At 46.7% G+C, this 21,830-nt stretch overlaps 1 protein-coding gene across 1 annotated transcript in view; it reads right to left on the bottom strand.

Annotated features, from left to right (window-relative positions):
• Positions 1 to 21,830, bottom strand: part of SNTG1 (syntrophin gamma 1) — a 2,212,578-nt gene that overhangs the window by 42,669 nt on the left and 2,148,079 nt on the right. The window contains exon 20 of the mRNA XM_029591258.1: positions 19,424 to 19,534. Within this exon, the coding sequence (XP_029447118.1) occupies positions 19,424 to 19,534 (111 nt within the window). The remainder of the gene's footprint in view (positions 1 to 19,423; positions 19,535 to 21,830) is intronic.

The following is a 21,830-nucleotide window of genomic DNA, read 5'->3' as shown; positions in this document are numbered from 1 at the left end:
AAAAATGGTGCGGGCCATCCAGTGCTCCTACCATGTGACAGGGGCCGGCCAATGGCACGGATACCCTGTCACATGGTAAGGGCAAAGGGCCATCAGCGCCATTTTGATTAGTGGCAGCCGTTGGCCCGGGAGCAGGAGATCGCTCCTGGGACTCCCACTGGACCACCAGGTACCTGTAAAATGTTTTTGGGGTGTCGGGAGGGTGGGGGAAGCAAAGGGATTAGTTTTAAAGGGTCGGGGTGGGTTTAGGGGTTATTTTTGTGTGCCATTTTTCCCGCCCTCCCCCAAAACGATAAGAGAACCCCCATGATCAATATCGTGGGGTTTTCCTATCGTTTCGGGGGAGCCCCCGATTTCTGACGATTTTGAAAATATCGACGATATTTTCAATCGTCCGAAGTCCGATTCACATCCCTACGGTTTGTTTCTTTCCTCGTTCACATTAACAAAGGAGAGCAAGACCCTCTGTATAACAAAATCCATGATGGCTCTAGATGGTAAGCACATCTCTTTAGCTGCAGTTTCCAGTTTAGTAACGTATCCCATTAGGAATACAGTGAAATACTTGGCCTTGTGACCTATGGGCGATGCACAATTCTTGGCCAATGCACAATTCTTGGCTCATTCTTGACTCCTTCGCCTTTTCTACTTTCCATCATCTTCAGACATATCCTCGAAGCAGAAGGCCTGCAGCTTCAGGACTATGGCATCCACTTCTTTAGTATTGATATGACTAGTGGTGCCACATCCTCGGGCTTGCCTGTTAGAGCCATTCAATGCCTCAGAAGATGGAGCTCAGCTGCTTTAATATCCTAAATAAGATATGAGGGCAGGATTTCCCAAAGCACATACTTTTCACGTTGCTTATTCTAATCTTAATTTTGCAGATGTTTCTGGCAGATTGGGGTCAATGTGGTTCTTGGGCCACTTCTTCATAGACAGTGTAGAAGAGGCAGTTCAGACCAAAACACTCCTTGGCCATTGGGGATGTGAGATGGCACACATGAAAATCCGTTAGCATGGTAAACCAGGCATGTGGTGGGCAAATGTTTTACCACTGCTACATCTGCTGCTGACCTGACACATCCTTGTGATTACACTGACACTGTGATCATTCACCTCGGAGACAACGATGTGGGGAGATATGCTTCATGTCAGCAGCTGTTATAGACTATAATATGTGACCTTGCACTCATCGCTTCCTGGAAGCCCAAAACTCTTCTCATTTGGTCCAAAATCATTCCCTGTCTCAAGTTCACACAAAAAAGACTATGGACCAGAGGGATATCCAAAATTAACTGCCAGGTTGTCAGAACAGTCTTTGGGTTGTATCATCTTGTGTGGAGTTGTTTGATAGAGCTGGAGTTCATTTATCCAGCATGGCTCTGGTCTTATTTCTAAATGCCCTGCACAAGGTCTTGCTCAGCAGTTTGCCTGTGTTCAAAGACAAAAAACCCCATTAAGTCACAGATATTTGGTGGGCATGCATTCCGCTGCAGGCAAGCTTATGTGCCTCCCGGGGTTAAGGCTAACCTTTGACAGGTGTCCAAGCCTCTGGGGGAGCTAATTATAAGGGTTTCTGCAAACTGGCAGTCAATGAATGGGCTGGTGAGCAGGCAATGAGCAGGCTGGTGTTTGGCACTGAAACCGAGAAGTAAGGCCATTAATCCATAGAGGACCTTGGATGAGGCTCCCCCCTGGAGCAGATTAGGTCCCTATCTAAAGTTGGGACCTATGACCATAATTGTGAGAGCAGCCGGGGTAGGGCGCATAGTGATAATGGCTCTCGTTACAGTGACTCTGAAAATATGTGCTGGTCCTTGTAATAGTGAGGGAGGCAGTTTGGGGAAGGGGGAGAGAATGTGTGGAGTGTAAGGAAAGTTGAGGCTCTGCACCTGTTTAGTTATGGTATGTGGTATGTGTCAGATTATAATAATAATAATATGGTCTGCGTAGGAGTATGCCTCATGGGTTCATTGGTCTAGCAAGGATGAGTTGGGGTAGTCCTGAGTACCTCAGTTATTTAAAAAAAAACCAAAAAGAGTGAATTCATTGTATTCTTCAAAAGAACTGCCCCAGTTCACATGGAATTGTGAGTCACATTTCATTTTAGAAGAACACACTGGCATCATTAATAAAATCTTAATTTTGTCTATTTACCAAAAATGTAATTTGTTGCAGAATTTCTTACTGTTCATACACTGATTTCATTGAACAAATAGGCAATGGGAAATAAACAGCCTTCATGTAACTTAATACTCCCCCTTTTTCTTATCTGTAATTTCAGTGCTTGAATAAGAAGATAAACATACATCACCTTTCCAAAATTACACCAAATGCAGATTAAAAAAATATATATAGATGAAACATTTCCAGTGCATAAATTGCCTAACACAAAACATCTTTTCAAGTGGAATAAAAATGTGGAATTACAATGCTTTCCAGTAAAGATGCTTAAGTTCAAGAAGATTATAAAGAAACAAAATAACTGCTGCAAGAAGAGTTGTCATCAATTTATGAAAGCCTCATTTTGTCTAATTTTGCAAGATACAATTTGTAGTAGGATGCCTTTATTGTGCATAGTCCATTTTCTATGACAAAGAAGGAATAGATTTAAGGCTATTTCTATGTGGTCTGGAAACCATTGCTGTTTGCACTCTAACTCTTCTTTTCATAGCTAAACAGTAACATCTCCTCTCATGAGCTATGTTTTCTAAAATTAGATACAAATAGATTTCAAATTTATTGGTGATATCTTTTTTTCCCTAATTTATTTTTATCCATCCATTTATTTATTTATTTATTTGTGGTTTACCATACCCTCCATAGTTCAGGGTGGGTTACAGCAAAACAATAAAATCATTAAACAATACAAGAATAAAGATAACACGGTATAGACTTAGCCTGCATAAAAAATAAATTTCAGGTGTGAGTCAATAAAAAAGTAAGTGGCTATTCTCCAAATATTACTAAGGGTTATATCTTCTGGTTCAGAAAGTGCCTCAATAACAGATCTTCCCAAATTATGTGGAGGTACAGCAGCAGGCATTAACAATCTGTCAACAATCTGAGTCAGATCTTACTGAACAGCCATGTTTGGTACAAGTCCAATGGGAACCTCCATCATATCTTGGGGGAGAGGATAATTCATATTCTGCACCACAGGTACTTGGGAAATAGCAGAGATGACAGTATTTTCTCTTCTCTCCAAAACAAGAAGGGGGATTCCCTGACACTCCCTTTTAGATCTATATGAGGGAGGTCTCCCACTACCAATGAACCAATCCCCTAGTTACACCACAGGCAATCTAGAGTCTGAGCTAAGAAAAACTTCCAGTGCCTCTGAATTAAGATCTCCCATAGCAGAGGAATTTAGTCGAGGTAGTAACAAATTCAATGAACCTCTTGCCACTTACAGGTATCACATATTTACTCATTCTCTTCTTCCCCATTACCAAAGCTCATAAATGAGACAGGGGGCGCAATCCTTTGACATGCGGCCTAAGCTGCGCACTGGCTTCTGCATGCTGTAGGATACCAAGATTTAAAGACCCAGCTAGTGATGGAACAGCAGCAACTCCTCCCTCTGGACTCCCACGATCTAGCACCATGAAATACAAAATCACAGACCCCCAAGAGCCCCAGACAGTGCCAATGATGGAACAGAGACAACCCCCCTACTGGACCCCCCACCAATCATCTCCACAAAACACAAAGCTTCCAGGGCAGTATTCGCAGACCTATAGCCCTCAGACAGCACCCCAGGACACCAAGACCCAAAGGCCCAGCCAGCGACAGAACAACAGCAAACCCCCAGACCCCAACAACCAGCACTGCAAAACACAAGGTCACAGGAGCAGCACCTTCAGACCCCCAAGAACCCTCAGACAGTACCACAGGAAACAAAAATGTAAAGGCCCTGCTAGCAGCCTGAACAAAGGCTAAATCCCTCAGTCATCCAACCAACCAGAGCCACAAAACACAAAGCTACTGGGGCAGCTCCTGCAGACCTCAAAGCGTCCCCAGACAGTGCTGCAGGTCCCCAGCCCCAAAGGCCCAAGCCGATAATGAAACAGTGACAACACCATCCCGGACCTCCACCAACGAGCACTGTGAAGCACAAAACCGCCAGGGCAGCGCCTTTAGACCCCCAAGAGCAAACCATTAATCAACTCTGTGCTTTATCTTATGCATTTGTACCTAAATTATCCGAACTGGAATCTAGAGTGGAGGCAATAGGAAGGAACTCAGATGGCCACTATGTCAAATACTGGGTCCCTATTACAAATGAACACATTGGCTAACATTAAATATAGTGCCTCATTGCACTATAAGTGTGAAGTTTTGGAAAATGGATAAAAAGCTAGGAATTTACATTTCTTAAACTTCCCCAAGACTAGATTGCTTTTACCACAAAAATTATTTTAAAAATCTGGGGCAGATTTTTAAAGGAGCGCGCACGGGGTACATTTGTGCTCATTACCCGGCACGCACAAATGTACACCCGATTGTATAACATGCGCGCACCAAGCCCTAGGGGAGCCCCAATGGCTTTCGTTCCCTCCGAGGCCGCTCCAATTTTGGAGCGGCCTCGGAGGAAACCTTCATTCGCCCCCCCCCCCCACCTTCCTCTCCCTTCCCCTATCTAACCCGCCCCCCAGCCCTACCTTTATTTTGTAAATTACGCCTGCCTCTGGCAGGCGCAAGTGAGCGCGCCAGCCGAGTGCCGGCGCACGATGCCGGGCACAGCGGCAAATGGCCGCTGTTCCTGGAGGCTCCGGCCCCACCCCTAGACCACCCTGGACCGCCCAAGCCCTGCCCACGTGCAACCCCCTTTTGCAAGCCCTGGGACTTACACGTGTCCCAGGGCTTTACGCGTGCCGCCGGGCCTTTTGAAAATAGGCCCGGTGCATGTAACCCTCCTATGTGTGTAAATCCAGCTGGAATTACGCGTGTAGGGCTTTTAAAATCTGCCCCTATGTGCGTAAGTGTTGGACCCAGACTGGAACGTCCCTAGACTTCCTTTTTATTTACATGAAAAAATGTGCACATGACATAGTTGGGCCCTGTGCCGCATGGCCGGAGCCCATCCTTGACAGCAGCATGCACGGGGATGGAGGATGGAGGGGGGGGGGGGGGGAGCAAAGGAAGAACAGGGTGGCCAGGAAACCCCCCCTCCTGCCCTTCCTACCTGTTTCATCGGGTCAAGAGAGGGCGGAGATGAAGCAACATCATGGCCCCGCCCCAGGGCTATGACATTGAAAGGGGGGGCGCCGGCAGTGCCCTCTGATGATTCTCGCAGCCCCTTAAAGGGCCACAGCACGCTGTAAGCGATCCTTTTCGGATTGCTGAAGCAAGAGGAAACAGCAGTATCGAGGGACGCAGTCTGGCTAGAAGGAGAAGGATCAGGCATCGATCGGGCAGGCTGAAGCAGCTCTCGAGAGAGAAGGACCTGGAGAGGATCTGCAGTAGGATCGGAGAAGAGAAGAAGTAGGATCGGAGACAAGGCGCCCGGAGCAGAGTCGATGCCCAAGTCGACCAGGGAGGCTGCACGAGTCGATCCGGAGCAGCGTTGTGCAGGTATGGAGCGGAACAATCCGGTGATCAGGGGCGGTCGGCTCCCTTGCAAAAACAGAAAGTACAAAAAAAAAAAATGCATGTGTCTCGATGTTATTTATTGTATAGGCCAGCCACGTGACCCTGTACAATAGGGACCCCTGGGTATTCTCTGACCTCAGAGGCCTGCAAGGTCACCCCCACAGTTGATGACCAAAAAGGGGGGAGGGAGATGGGGGGGTTTCGAGAACCGGAGTGGTGGCCCGATTCAGTACAGTTAGTTTGGAGGCCTGGCGTGTTGCCTCTTGAGTACAAAAAAACCCCAAAAAACTTAAGAAATTAAATTAAAGTATTATATATAACTGTTTGATTTCAATTTTCATTGCCCCCCTTTCCCTCTCGAGCCTGGGGGTAAAGGGAGGGTGGCATGATAATGCGGACTTGTGGCCATGCGGTTCCACGCAGTCGGGCGGAATCAACAGGGGTGGTGGGAGGTTTTTGGTCTCCTACCAATATCCAGGCTAGGCTGGGGGGGAGGGGGTCCAGGGTAAGCGGGGGGGGGGGGGGGCCCGCAGGGAATAGCCCATTGGTTAGAGCAGCGGAATATGTGCCAAAAAAACAGGGTTCATACCCCTCTGCTGCGTCCAGTAACCTTCATAGATTGCAAGCCCTCTGTGGATAGTGAGTCATCCACATTACTAAAAGGTAATCCCGGGGGTATATTCTTTATTATTTGGGGGCTAGTATATTTATGTGCTGCCCTAAGTGGTTTAACATGAGGCAGAGGGCAAGAGGTAGTGCACTAAAACAGGGGTGGGGCGGGGAGCTGCGCACGAGGCCAATAGGGCAGGGGGTAGCGCACAAAACCCAAGGAGGCCCCACAGGTTAAACAGGGCAAGGAAGGTACCAGAGTGCCCCGCCCAACAGTATAATGGAGGCCCATCCCACCCAGTCAATAGATGAGTTGTTGCAAGGCAGCAAGTGGAGAGGCAGGAAAATGATCATATGGGGTCACAGAAAAAAAAAAAGGGGGGGATAAGTGTTAATAACAAAATGAAGAGATTGATATTGTATTGTGCAGCTTTCTACAGTCACAGGCACAAGGCCATTTAGCAGGCGGCCCAGGTCATTGGATTCAGTTACCGCTCAAATGCCGAGATACAATAAGGAAGATCTGGAAGAAAAAGGCGAGCGGTGTATTCAGAGGGAAGGGGTGACAGGATGAATGAAGACAGAGTGAGCGCACTGACCAGGCAAACTGAGCACCATGGAAATATAAGAGACGGAAAAAGAACAAGAGCCACAAGGAGTCGAGGAAGAAGCCGAGGGTCCAGGGGCACAAGTTGGAACAAGACTGAGAGGCAGGCGAGCAGTACTGGATAGGGATGTGAATCGTTTTTTGACAATTTAAAAAAATCGTCCAATATTTTTTAAATCATCAAAAATCGTTAGAGTGCACAATACAATAGAAATTCCCCCGATTTATCGTGAAAAATCGTTAATAGGTTAGTATCCACTAACGGGAGTTATTTGGGGGGAGGGTGGGAAAACCGGCACACCAAAACAACCCCTAAACCCACCCCGACACTTTCAAACTAAACCCTTACCTTCCCCCACCCTCCCGAACCCCCCCAAAACTTTTTACGAGTACCTTGTGGTCCAGTGGAAGCCCTGGGACCAATCTCCTGCTCTCGGGCCATCGGTGCCATTTTGGCTGCCACTAATAAAAATGGTGCTGATAGCCTGATAAAAAAAAAACCCACCGACACTTTAAAAATGACCCCTTTGCTTCCCCCACCCTCCCGAACCCCCCAAAAACCATTTAAAAATTACCTGGTGGTCCAGGCCATCCAGTGCTCCTACCATGTGACAGGGACCGGCCAATGGCACGGATACCCTGTCACATGGTAAGGGCAAAGGGCCATCGGCGCCATTTTTATTAGTGCAGCCGATGGCCTGAGAGCGGGAGATCGCTCCCCGCGCCCCCACTGGACCACCAGGTAATTTTAAAACGGTTTTGGGGGGGGGGGGGTTCAGGAAGCAAAGGGATCATTTTTAAAGGTTTGGGGTGGGTTTTTTGTTTATCGGCTCGGGCGCAGCCGATAAACAAAAAACCAATCGTGCCGGACTATAAAAATTGTAAGATTTGAATCAGAACCGTAACCGAACCGATTCCGGTTCCGATTCACATCTCTAGTACTGGACAACAACAGGAAAGTGAGGAAACTGTGACGGGCTCCACGAATAAGGAAGCTGGGACAGATGAGGCCGCTGTTTCAGTACCACAACACCACCGCGGGCAACAGTTAACAATCAGGAGAGAGGGCAGGCCTGGCGGCCGACATCAGGTGCTGATCAAAACTCATCAAGGAGAACGGCAGAGGAGAATATCGGTGAAATAGATGAGTCACCTAGCCGTGCCACAGCAGCAGCAGCGGCAGGTGACGATAACGAGTCTGTAAGGCACGGAGATGTCATGATGCCACAGGACATCAGAAGCGATGATGAGAGGCCATTTACCAGCAGCCAGGCTGAACAAAGGTCACGCAACGAACATGGCAACATCGGTGAGTCAGGGTTAAGCGGGCAAAAGGCGGGTTCTGCAGAGGCAGAGCAGGTAATGACAATAGCAAAATCAAAATGCAGGACGAAGCGCAAGTGCAGGTCCAGTTCTAGCTCAGGTAGCTCTTCCTCAATATCGTCTTTAGCAACAGCGAGCAGCAGGTAAGAACAAAGATGGCAGACAAGTAGTCCAGGGGCCCACCAGCGCTGACCACTCTGTCCGAGCTATGGGAGGGCATGCCAAGGAGAATGAGGAAGAAAATAAAAAAGTGGAAGTATATAAACACCTTTACTAGGGATGTGAATCGTGTGCCCGATCGTCTTAACGATCGGGTTCGGCTAGAGGGAGAAAAAAATCTGATCGGTGGTGATGTGAATCGGAATCGGTTCTGATTCACATCGTAAATTTTTTTTTAGTGAGGCCCGACCCTTTAAAATTGACCCCTTACCTTCCCCCACCCCCCCGAACCCCCCCAAAAACTTTTTACGAGTACCTGGTGGTCCAGTGTGAGCGCAGGGACTGATCTCCTGCTCTCGGGCCATCGGCACCATTTTGGCTGCCACTCAAAAATGGCGCCGATGGCCTGATAAAAAAAAAACCCACCCGACCCTTTAAAAATGACCCCTTAGCTTCCCCCACCCTCCCGAGCCCCCCAAACATTTTAAAATTACCTGGTGGTCTAGTGGTGGTCCCAGGAGCAATCTCCTGTTTTTGGGCCGTCGGCTACCACTCAAAGATAGCGCCGATGGCCCTTTGTCCTTACCATATGACAGGGTACCCGTGCCATTGGCCGGCCCCTGTCACATGGTAGGAGCACTGGATGGCCGGCGCCATCTTTACGATGGTGGCGGCCATCTTTAATGACGGTGGTGGCCATCTTTAAAGATGGCGCCAGCCAGCCAGTGCTCCTACCATGTGACAGGGGCCAGCCAATGGCACGGATACCCTGTCACATGGTAAGGGCAAAGGGCCATCGGCGCCATCTTTATCAGTGGCAGCCGACGGCCCGAGAACGGGAGATCGCTCCCGGGACCACCACTAGACCACCAGGTAATTTTAAAATGTTTTGGGGGGCTCGGGAGGGTGGGGGAAGCTAAGGGGTCATTTTTAAAGGGTCGGGTGGGTTTTATTTTTTATCGGGCCATTGGCGCCATTTTTGAGTGGCAGCCAAAATGGCACCGATGGCTCGAGAGCAGGAGATCGGTCCCCGCACCCCCACTGGACCACCAGGTACTCGTAAAAAGTTTTGGGGGGGTTCGGGAGGGTGGGGGAAGGTAAGGGATTAGTTTTATAGGGTTGGGGTGGGTTTAGGGGTTGTTTTGGTGTGCCGGTTTTCCCGCCCTCCCCCCTCCCCTGATTTACGATTTTTCACGATAAATCGGGGGAATTTCTATTGTATCGTGACTCTTAATGATTTTTGATGATTTAAAAAATATCTGACAATTTTTTTAAATCGTCAAAAAACGATTGACATCCCTAATCTTTACCATCCTGCACGGACGGCGCAAACCAGAAGGGAGAAAAAACGGAGAGCCGGATCAGCAACCCTGGACAAAGAGATGAAAATTCTAAAAACCATAGTCAACTGGATGAAGGCTTTTTTGTACATGACGAGCGTGGTCGGACACTGGGACCCATCGCAATATGGACCCATGTTGAGCTATGCAGTTAACATCTTACAGGCATACCAGGAACACGAGGGTTGGGCACGGCTCAACTATGATGAGCAATTCTGGGACAAAATGGAGGAGAATCAGTTTATGACATGGGGAACCCAGGATGTTAGTCTATGGATAAATCAGATGACAAGGAAATCCACTGAACAAGGAATACGATCAAGGATTATAAGGAGGATATCGCCAGCCAGGCATGCTGCAAGGCAGGCACACGGACATGATAATACTTGCTGGTGGTATAATAAGACAGTTTGTATCTTTCCGGACTGCAAATTTAAGCAGGTTTTATAATACCTTTCCAAGGCTGCATAGAGGAAATATATACCAGTAACTCCCCATCTGCAACACAATACAAGGATATAGTGCAAGAAAACTTAGAGACGGAATTCGCACTGGATAGAATAGCTGGTCTGTTCAGCGAAAACTTTTCAGCACATGTTCCATTCGCCATTGGCTGTCATCCCAAAAAAGGAAAAAGGAAAATACTAGCTGTTACAGAATTTATCATACTCACCAGGTTGATCGGTGAACGGTCAATTGCCAAAGGAGGAATGCACAGTGCAATATGCATCATTCGATTCCGCAGTACACTGGTACGAGCTTGTGGTAAGGGGGCCCTAATGGCAAAAGCAGACATCAAATCTGCCTTCTGGTTACTGCCAGTACACCCGGAAAGTTTTCAGTTACTGGGTTTCAAATTCAAAGATCAGTATTTCTTCGACAAATGCATGCCAATGGGGTGTTCAGTCTCGTGCACTTACTTTGAGCTAACGGGTAACGGTAAAACGGACAGCATCACACAACATTATTCATTACTTGGGTGACTTTTTATTTGTGGGGCCTAGAGAGTCAAACTCATGCTTCAGCCACTTAGAGGAATTCCAAAAGATAACCGGGGAATTTGGTGTTCCACTGGCTTTCAGCAAAACGGAAGGTCTGGCAACCATTATATCCTTCCTAGGCATCGAGATAGATTCTAACAAGATGATAGCGAGGCTACCAGAAGAGAAAGTCAGCAATCTATGAATAATTATCCAACAAGTGATCGTGGCAAAGAAAATAACCCTACGGGTCGCCCAATCCATTCTGGGATCAGTGAACTTCACATGCCAAGTGATTCCCATGAGAAGAGCATTCATGAGGAGACTAGCAGCAGCAACAGTGGGAGTACAATGACCCCATCATTTCCTATGGGTCTCAAAAGACATCCAAGCAGATATGGAACTCATTCCTCACCAATTTTAACAGAGTATCGGTGATACAGGGGCCACCATTGTCCAATCAAGACTGGTCATTCACACCGATGCTTCAGGAGGTTGGGGTTTTGGAGCAATTTGTCAAGATTCATGGTGCATGGAAAGATGGCCAGAAGAATAAATCTCGCAAGGCCTTACTAAAAATGTAACATTTTTGGAACTTTTCCCATATGAGTGACACTGGCATTGTGGAGTGACAGGATAAGAAATAAACACATAATATTTTGGTGCAACAACTAAGCAGTAGTGCAGGTATTAAATGCACAATCGGCCAAGTGCCCGATGGTTGTCAATTTATTAAGGGAAATAGTTTAGAGGCATTAAGAAATAACACTACACTGAGGGCTAGGCACGTGCCGGGAATATGTAATGGCGCAGCGGATTCCTTATCTCGTGCTAAATGGCATTTGTTTCGTAAGCAGGTACCAACAGCAGATGAAGCGGGGACACCAATGACAGCATGCTTATGGAACATTGATCGACAACCACACAGGAATTAATACGCACATCAGTCGCTCCATCTACTTGGACCTCTTACTGCCGGGGATACGAAGTTGTGACCAAGTGCTTGGTAAAGAATGGTTGGTGTCAAGGCCCAATAAGTGATGAGCTGATTGTCAAATACATAGACTCAGAAAAGGAGGGTGGAGTATCAAGAAACTCCATAATAAAACGCTTGGCTGGATTGACATTCTTTACTTAGGCACGTGAGTGGGGTGATCCTACCAAGTCATTCATTATCAATAAGATGATGACCGGATGGGCGAGAAAAATCGGTACTACCAAAAATAGCAGACATCCCATCACACACAGCATGCTGAGGACATTAGGGACACAGTTATCATCAATTTGCTCTTCAGATTTTGAAACAGGACTGTTTCGCCTGGCATTCTCATTGGCATTCTTCGGAGCATTCAGAGTGAGCGAATTGGTGGCGAACAACAAGGAAGACAAAGGAACTAGCAGACTGCTTATGAAGAATGTGGTATGGACATCAGAGAAACTAACAATAATGATACAGAAATCCAAGATGGTCCAAGAAGGATGAGGAACTACGTTATCACTCAAGAAAGTACTGGCGTGTGAAACTTGTCCGATATACAACATGAGAAAGTATTGGGCAGTGCGGCTGGAAGGGGCAGTGCATCTGCTCATATACGCAGATGGCACTCTGCTTACCAGATTCCAATTTGTTGAGCATCAGTAACAGAAATGAAGTTGGACCCAAAAAAGTTCAGCACACACTCATTCCGAACTGGTGCAGCCACAAGTGCGGCGCAGGCTGGACTCGAAATGGCCGCAATAAAAACAAATTGGATGTTGGCGATCTAAGGCAGTCAATACATATGTCTGATTAGAGAAAGTGGACATGGCTAACAAGAATTGTTAATTTTATCTTTCAGATGGGCAGCAGAGACAGAGTATAGCATGGATTATTGGTCACTCTTATGTACGCTGGGCGGCTAAGAGAGCACATGGACGGCCATACGGACATCATTTGGGTCTGGTGCCGAAAGGTTGGGTTGTCGAATGGATGGGAAAGCCAGGCATGCAATGGGAACAGTTATTGCCCCTTCTACAGCGCCTGAGGCACGCGAAGGCAGCTCCGGATGTACTAATACTCCATCTGGGAGGCAATGACGGTTCAGGGACATGTAAACGCTTCATAAAAAAGGTAAAAAGTGACCTGGCCAGGATACTGGAGCTATACTTGAGTGCCGTGGTATGCTGGTCAGATATCATACCCAGACCAAAATGGAAAGAATCAAAACTATGGGGGCGTGGGAGAAAGAAGGTAAATCGCCAAATAGGGATATGGATGCAAAAAACGGGGGGACAGCAGATAAGACATCAGTGGGCTGACGATATGTCCCCAGGGCTGTTCAGACCAGACAGAATACATTTGTCGGAAATTGGATATGACATATTCAAAAATACCCTACAGGATGCCACTGAGGCACAAGACAGTAAGATTAAAAGGCTGCAGCTTATATATTAGTGGGGGGACACGAGGCAAGGGTCCTCCCTACCTCGTGTCTTGGCAAGTTCCTGGGCCGGCTGGGCCGAATTACAAGTGGTGCTGGTGACATCACATGACGGCGGGGTAGCTGTCGGCGCTGGGAGGCGAAAAGGCAATGACCCCCTTACACGGCAACAAGGCGGGGGGCCCTCGGAGTCAGGCTGCCTTGCTTGGTTCATGCGGCGGGCAGCGGTGAAACATATACTACCGGCTCGGGTATTCTGAAAAGTTATCATGTTATGTTTAAAATAAAAAGCTGCGGTCTTTTTATAACAAAAATGGAGTATGTGTGGTTTACTATTATAGTGTACAGCGACAAAGGGTGGTTAAGGGTGGGTAAGGTCAAATCAAATGGACGACGGACAAAGGAGTAGGGATGTGAATCGTTTTTCAACGATTAAAATTATCGTCCGATAATGTTTATATCGTCTTAAATCGTTATAGAACACGATACAATAGAAATTCTAACGATTTATCGTTAAAAATCGTTAAATCGTGTTAGTGCGCACTAACTCGAGTTAGTGCGCACTAACTCCCCGTTAGTGCGCACTAACTCGATTTAGTGCACACTAACTGAAAATGATACAAATAAACACTTTCCAGGTCACTGAAGGTCAGTTAGGAATGAATATGTGTTCCTATTGGCTGGCTGCCCTCTTATCTATTGATGTTACCAAGGTTACCACTGAGGTGATGGTTGGGGGGATGGGAAATGGAACTGGAAACTAACGAACACCAACAGAAAATGAAACAAAGTGTTCACACTTCCCAGGTCAGTAAAGGTCACTTAGGAATGAATATGTATGTATGTATTCCTATTGGCTGGCTGTGCTCTTATCTATTGATGTTACCAATATGGTTGGGGGGATGTGAAATGGAAACAGTTGGAAGCTTGACAAAAAAAGTAATGTAATGATCAGCACTCACGTGACTAGAACTTGTTTGTTTATTATTTTTGTTAGCAGGCACCTGAAATGCTAGTGCATGTTGAATTTGCCAATCACTGTGCATTTTAGAAAGGTGGTCCTGGCTGGAACTGTACACAGTTCAAATATATGTAATTGATTGTTGGTAAGTGTATTTTTTAAGTAGCCACACTGGCACCAGTATGTTTACTTTTCCTCCTACTTAACTCACTAGCTCAGCTTTGTAAGAAGGGCTTCTCTGCTTGTGTGTTGTTTTTGTTTGGTGTGAGGAGAGCAGAAACATCAGATCTTTATTCAATCTACTACAGTCATCTCTTACAGTGCCCTATCCCTATTAATACCAGGAGTGTTGTGATCTTCCTGCACACAGTGCCCTAACCCTGATACCAGTCTGAGACAGCTCCCTCCCTGCATTACTAGTGAGAGGCTGGCTTCACAGACAGGGGGGAGCTGCCTGACCCTCACTCCTGACTTCCCCCATGTCCCAGCTAGTGAATGGTGTGTGGGTGAGGGGGGGGGAGGATGGTGAAGTCTGAGACAGCTCCCTCCCTGCATTACTAGTGAGAGGCTGGCTTCACAGACAGGGGGGAGCTGCCTGACCCTCACTCCTGACTTCCCCCATGTCCCAGCTAGTGAATGGTGTGTGGGTGAGGGGGGGGGGGGAGGATGGTGAAGTCTGAGACAGCTCCCTCCCTGCATTACTAGTGAGAGGCTGGCTTCACAGACAGGGGGGAGCTGCCTGACCCTCGCTCCTGACTTCCCCCATGTCCCAGCTAGTGAATGGTGTGTGGGTGAGGGGGGGGGGAGGATGGTGAAGTCTGAGACAGCTCCCTCCCTGCATTACTAGTGAGAGGCTGGCTTCACAGACAGGGGGGAGCTGCCTGACCCTCACTCCTGACTTCCCCCATGTCCCAGCTAGTGAATGGTGTGTGGGTGAGGGGGGGGGGGTGGATGGTGAAGTCTGAGACAGCTCCCTCCCTGCATTACTAGTGAGAGGCTGGCTTCACAGACAGGGGGGAGCTGCCTGACCCTCACTCCTGACTTCCCCCATGTCCCAGCTAGTGAATGGTGTGTGGGTGAGGGGGGGGGAGGATGGTGAAGTCTGAGACAGCTCCCTCCCTGCATTACTAGTGAGAGGCTGGCTTCACAGACAGGGGGGAGCTGCCTGACCCTCACTCCTGACTTCCCCCATGTCCCAGCTAGTGAATGGTGTGTGGGTGAGGGGGGGGGGGGAGGATGGTGAAGTCTGAGACAGCTCCCTCCCTGCATTACTAGTGAGAGGCTGGCTTCACAGACAGAGGGGAGCTGCCTGACCCTCACTCCTGACTTCCCCCATGTCCCAGCTAGTGAATGGTGTGTGGGGGAGGGGGGGGGAGGATGGTGAAGTCTGAGACAGCTCCCTCCCTGCATTACTAGTGAGAGGCTGGCTTCGCAGACAGGGGGGAGCTGCCTGACCCTCACTCCTGACTTCCCACATGTCCCAGCTAGTGAATGGTGTGTGGGTGAGGGGGGGGGGGGGGGGGAGGATGGTGAAGTCTGAGACAGCTCCCTCCCTGCATTACTAGTGAGAGGCTGGCTTCACAGACAGGGGGGAGCTGCCTGACCCTCACTCCTGACTTCCCCCATGTCCCAGCTAGTGAATGGTGTGTGGGTGAGGGGGGGGGGGGGGGAGGATGGTGAAGTCTGAGACAGCTCCCTCCCTGCATTACTAGTGAGAGGCTGGCTTCACAGACAGGGGGGAGCTGCCTGACCCTCACTCCTCCGGGGTATTGTGATCTTCCTGCACACAGTGCCCTATCCCTGATACCAGGGGTGTTGTGATCTTCCTGCATGCAGTGCCCTATCCCTATTAATACCAGGAGTGTTGTGATCTTCCTGCATGCAGTGCCCTATCCCTATTAATACCAGGAGTGTTGTGATCTTCCTGCATGCAGTGCCCTATCCCTGATATCGGGATGTGTGCAAGAAGATCACAACACCCCCGGTATCAGGAATAGGGCACTGTGTGCAGGAAGATCACAACACCCCTGGTATTAGGGATAGGGCACTGTGTGCAGGAAGATCACAACACTCCTGGTATTAATAGGGATAGGGCACTGTGTGCAGGAAGATCACAATACCCCTGGTATCAGGGTTAGGGCACAAGTTCTAGTCACATTGACTGATCACATTACTTGTTTTGTCAAGCTACCAACTGTTTCCATTTCCCATCCCCCATATACTGTCAGTAGGAAACTTGGTAACATGAATAAATAAGAGGGCAGCCAATAGGAATACATATTCATTCCTAAACTGACCTTAACTGACCTGAAAAGTGTCAAATTGTATCATTTTCAGTTAGTGCGCACTAACTCCCAGTTAGTGCGCACTAACTCGAGTTAGTGCGCACTAATCGGAAAAAACGATTTTTAACGATTTTTTAACTAAAAAATCGTGCCTAAGACGATTTTCTTGCCCTGCCACACGATTTCTATCGTTAAGACGATATGGAAAACGATTCACATCCCTACAAAGGAGTAAGTGGCAGCTGCTAGCGTTAAGTGAAAATATGAAGAGTATGTAGAGGCTTTAAGTCATTTTAGTTTTCTCAACCATAGATATAAAGAGTTAAAATAGAAACCAGCATAAATCTATGCAGTGAGAAAACAACCTTTGATTCTAAGAACTGAAAACTGCTAAAAAAATCCTTAACAGCTGGTTACCCAGGTTTCTTATAAAGAGGGATGCATATCTATCACTGGGTGGGAGTATTATCATTTACTTATTTCAGTTTATTACCTACCTTTTTGAACCAAAGGCAGAAGAGTCACTTCATGGTTAAGAGCTCGAGCCTGTTTATTGAGGAATCTTAAATCATTGCTAAGGACCTAACCTATCATGAATAGTGGATTATCCCCAAATCAGCACACTATGCTAGGGATGTGCATCGGGACGCCATACGTTGCATTCGTGATTCGGATTCGTCGGGCAGAAGATATGTTACATTCGGCCATATGGCGCCCCGATGCATTAATACGGCGATTTCTATTCGTGTCCCAGCTAAAATTAAAATTAACTACAACCCCCCACCCTCCTGACCCCCCCAAGACTTACCAAAACTCCCTGGTGGTCCAACGGGGAGTCCAGGAACCATCCCCTGCACTCTCCCACCCTCGGTGCCGGTTTCATCATGGCACCGATAACCTTCGTCACAGGGGCTACCGGTGCCATTGGTCAGCCCCTGTCACATGGTCATTGGCGCCATCTTGTGCTCCTACCATGTGACAGGGGCTGACCAATGGCACCGGTAGCCCCTGTGACATAGTATGGGCAAAGGCTATCAGCGCCATTTTGAGTACTGGCATCGGACGGCCGGAGTGCAGGAGGTCGCTCTGGGATCCCCGTTGGATCCCCAGGGACTTTTGGCCAGCTTGGGGGGGCCTCCTGACCCCCACAAGACTTGCCAAAATTCCAGCGGGGGTCTGGGAGAGACCTTCTAACGCCGGCAGTCTGATGCAAGTACTCAAAATGGCGCCGATCGCCTTTGCCCTCACTATGTCACAGGGGCTACCGGTGCCATTGGTCAGCCCCTGTCACATGGTAGGAGCACAAGATGGCACCGATGGCCATGTGACAGGGGCTGACCAATGGCACCGGTAGCTTCTGTGACAAAGGCTATCGGCACCATGATGAAACCGGCACCGAGGGTGTGAGTGCAGGGGATGGCTCCTGGACCCCCTGTTGGACCACCAGGGAGTTTTGGTAAGTCTTGGGGGGTTCAGGAGGGTGGGGGGTTTGTTAAAATTTTTATTTAGGTGGCTGTATAATTCGGCGAAGATTCGTGTATTCGTGGGGAATCGCGATACGTTTTGCTTCCCCACGAATACTACGAATAGTGCAATATACGTTGCGGATCGCCAATACGGCGAAAACAAATGCACACCCCTACACTATGCACATAACCCATATATCTCATGAATATGCATTACGAATATCCTGAAAACCAAACACATTTTGCAGCTCTTGAGGGCCAGCGTTTGAAACCCTTGATACAGGGACATTAATCTGTGGGAGTGGTATCTAACTGGGGGCCTATTTACTAAGCATTTTTCCCATAGTCATAGAATGGGAGAATAGCCTTAGTTAATCATGTCCCCTGGCTTTATTTTACACATTTGAACACTACATTGTGAGGCTGCATTTTAACGTTGGGTTAAGTGCACCATTTACTTTACTGACAGTATATCTAAAAGGCTGTAAGAAAAAAGAACCTGGCTTTATACTTGATTTAGAATAAATGTTCTTTGGAATATATGTATTAAATTTGGTGTAGTTTGGTTTAGTTATTTTCATCTTTCCTTAGAACGAAAATTACACTGAAAGAAAGAGATGGACAAAATTGTAGTTTATATATGAAAACATACTTATTCTAAATTAAACAATGAACCAATTTAGTTTTCCGTATAAATTTAGAAGGTTATTTCTGTGCACATTGGTTTATTTATTGCGAGAATTATCAGAGGAGTAAATTCCGATTGCCCAACATGCCAGTAAATTGACATTTCTACAGTATCTGTCAGTATAAGAAGTTTCTTATGAATACAGAATACATAGAAAGATGTTGGCATTATGCAATATGCTTGTTTACAACAGCTTATGTAGATTTATAATTTTGAAAATCAATATGCCATCCACAATGAAATTCATAAAAATCTACATTAGAAGAAGAATATAAAGCATTAAAAGAAAAGAAATTCTAACAAAAATATGATTAAACTTATTGTATAATTTTGCAGGAAAAATTAAAACCAAAACTTAAGTCTTCCATTACTTTTTGAATGCCCTTCATAGTGAAACTTTCCAGTCTCTTTTACTCTCATTTTAGATTCCTTATAACTTCCTCCAAAGGTACTCAAACTGGTCCTTGGGCCCCGCCCCCACCCAGCCAATCTTGTTTTTGGGATATCTCCTACGAATGCAAATAGTTATGATGCATATTCATTAGGGATATCCTGAAAACCCTCCTGGCTGGCTGGGGGATGGGGGCAGGGCCCGAGGACCAGTTTGAGTGCACCCCTGACTTACCCCATTATATTTCCTAGAGTTTTAGCCTTTTGTGCTGGCATTCCAGTCTCCTGTAGTTTTGACATGAATTTCCATGAAATCTGTAGCTAGATCCACTAAAGTTTCCATAGTAATTCCAAAATAAGGCCTCCCCTTTAAGGAAAACAACACTATATTTCCATGCATTTGGCTTGGTAAACCAAGAACTGTCTTAGACCATCCCTATTGGCATGGAGCTATATGGTAGTCCAAGCCACTGCTTTTAAATTTATTTGTTTACTAAATATAGTTATGGCAGTTTAGCAATGGCTTGTTTATGTTCACTATCTTGTAGCTAACTTGTTGATCTTACTTAATAGTTGAATAACATAAGAGCATTTTACCTTTGCTTCAATTTGCTTAGTATCTGGATTCTGAAACAAAAATTTTATTTTGCTCTTTCCATCATCTGATGAGCCTTTAAGCTGGGAAAACTTGTATCTCCAAAGTACAGCCTAAGCAAAACAAAATGCATAGAGACATACCAATCAGTTTTGTAGACAGAACATATAGTACAATAATAATTTGAATTGTTGGTCACACCATCTCTCAAACTGAATTCCAATTAAATGTACTATTAAAACACTTCAAAAACATATGCATCAGCCTTTGTGCTGTATCACCTATGAGACTATCTTTGACACTGGAAATTCATGACAGTCTGCAAAAGGGATATCAGGAGATATTTGTCTTGTTCTCGTTATTACACTCATTCTTTATCGCAGCTATTTACAATTGGGTAGGGAGGTGAAGTCATTATTCAAATCACACTGACAGAGGAAGAGCACAGATTGATTGTCATAAGTGACAAAAGGTCTCTTGAATTGTAAGACCAGCTGTAAAAGTATAATTTTAATATAACTACTGTATAAAATATAGTCGCTTGGAATAATAATTCTAGTCATGATAAATTGTATTATGAGTAAGCCTTTCCTGAGATATGGTGGTGTAGTTGAGTTTTTGTATTCCAGGAGAGGTTACAGGTACAGAGTCGAGCAGCAGGAAAATTAATGCAAATCTTATGGTTTAACATGATTTGTGTTAATTCATTTTGGGGGAAACTTTTATGCTATGTATTTTGGGAAAAGCCAGTAGGTACTTTTCATCCATAGACTTTTCCTGATTTTCAAAGCAAAAGTACACTTTTTATTTTTTTTTGCTTTGGAACTTTGCACAAGTACAAATTACTAATGGTCATTTATACCTGTGTTTCCTGTATAATATGTCATTTAAAATTCCATATATAGTTTTGAAAATACATGATATGTACATTATTTTCTTCCCCTGAGCAAATCACAGCCCCAGCAATGTTTTTAGCTGCTTTGAGGAATGGAAATTTTCAGAAGGTCAGTTTTATGTGTGCAATCATTATTTACATATCTAAATAGCTTCGAAAAGTGTCCTTTGTAATACTAAAGAGCTGTTTTGCATTAAAAGGAAAGCTGGGCAAGCTCGTCTTGAGCAGCGAGTATAACCTGGGGAGAAGCAGCGAGAATAGCAGACAGGCAAAAGGGGGTGGAGGGTTTCTAAGGAATGCGGGAAGGATGGCCAATAGGAAGTGACAAGCAAGATTAGTGAGGCCAATAGGAGAGAAAGAGTACGAAGTGAAGAACATTTTTGGGTAACAGTACAGATTAGGGGTGTGAATCGTGTGATCGATTTTGGCTGGGGGGGAGGGAAATCTGATCGTCGTGTTTTGTTTTGTTTTTTTTAAATCGTTAAAAATCGTAAATCGGGGGAGGGCGGGAAAACCGGCACACCAAAAAAAACCCTAAAACCCACCCCGGACCTTTAAAACAAATCCCCCACCCTCCCGAACCCCCCCAAAATGTTTTAAATTACCTGGGGTCCAGTGGGGGGGTCCCGGTGCGATCTCCCTCTCTCTGGCCACGACTGCGTTAAGAGAAATGGCGCCGGTGGCCCTTTGCCCTTATCATGTGACAGGACAAAGGTAGCGCCGGCGCCATTTTGGTTCCTGGCTCCTGACATCATGCGTGCAGGAGATCGCCCCCGGACCCCCGCTGGACCCCCAGGGACTTTTGGCCAGCTTGGAGGGGCCTCCTGACCCCCACAAGACTTGCCAAAAGCCAGCGGGGGTCCGGGAGCGACCTCCTGCACGCGGGCCGTATTGCCAATCTTCAAAATGGCGCCGGCGCTTCCTTTGGCCTGTCACATGATAAGGGCAAAGGGCCACCGGCACCATTTCTCTTAACGCAGTCGTGGCCAGAGAGAGGGAGATCACACCGGGACCCCTCCACTGGACCCCAGGTAATTTAAAACATTTTGGGGGGGGGGTTCGGGAGGGTGGGGGATTTGTTTTAAAGGTTCAGGGTAGGTTTTAGGGGTTTTTTGGTGTGCCGGTTTTCCCACGCCCTATTTAACGATACAATACAAATGCCCCTGACGATAAATCGGGGGCATTTGTATTGAATCGTGCACTCTAACGATTTTGGACGATTTTAAAATTATCGGACGATAATTTTAATCATTCAAAAACGATTCACATCCCTGGTACAGATAGCTGAGGAGCGGCAGGCAGCAAGTCTTGTTTTTGTGCAGCTCGCAGGTATGGGTGACGAAAAGTAGAAAGGAGCCTGATAATCATACGGACATCACCCTGTGACGCAGCAAGTTCGAGAGTGAACAGTGTAGCGAGGGAGGGAGGGTTGTACCAGTGGGACGAGTCCGCGAATAACTTGTTAGTTGGGCCTCATGCCACGCGGCAAAGAGAAAGGGAGCAGGCCAGAGCAG

The sequence above is a fragment of the Rhinatrema bivittatum genome, chromosome 2, assembly GCF_901001135.1.
Source record: "Rhinatrema bivittatum chromosome 2, aRhiBiv1.1, whole genome shotgun sequence".
In the NCBI taxonomy this organism is placed as follows: Eukaryota; Metazoa; Chordata; class Amphibia; order Gymnophiona; family Rhinatrematidae; genus Rhinatrema; species Rhinatrema bivittatum.
Note: the sequence above shows the minus strand (reverse complement) of the source record. Positions and strands in the feature narration are given on the sequence as shown.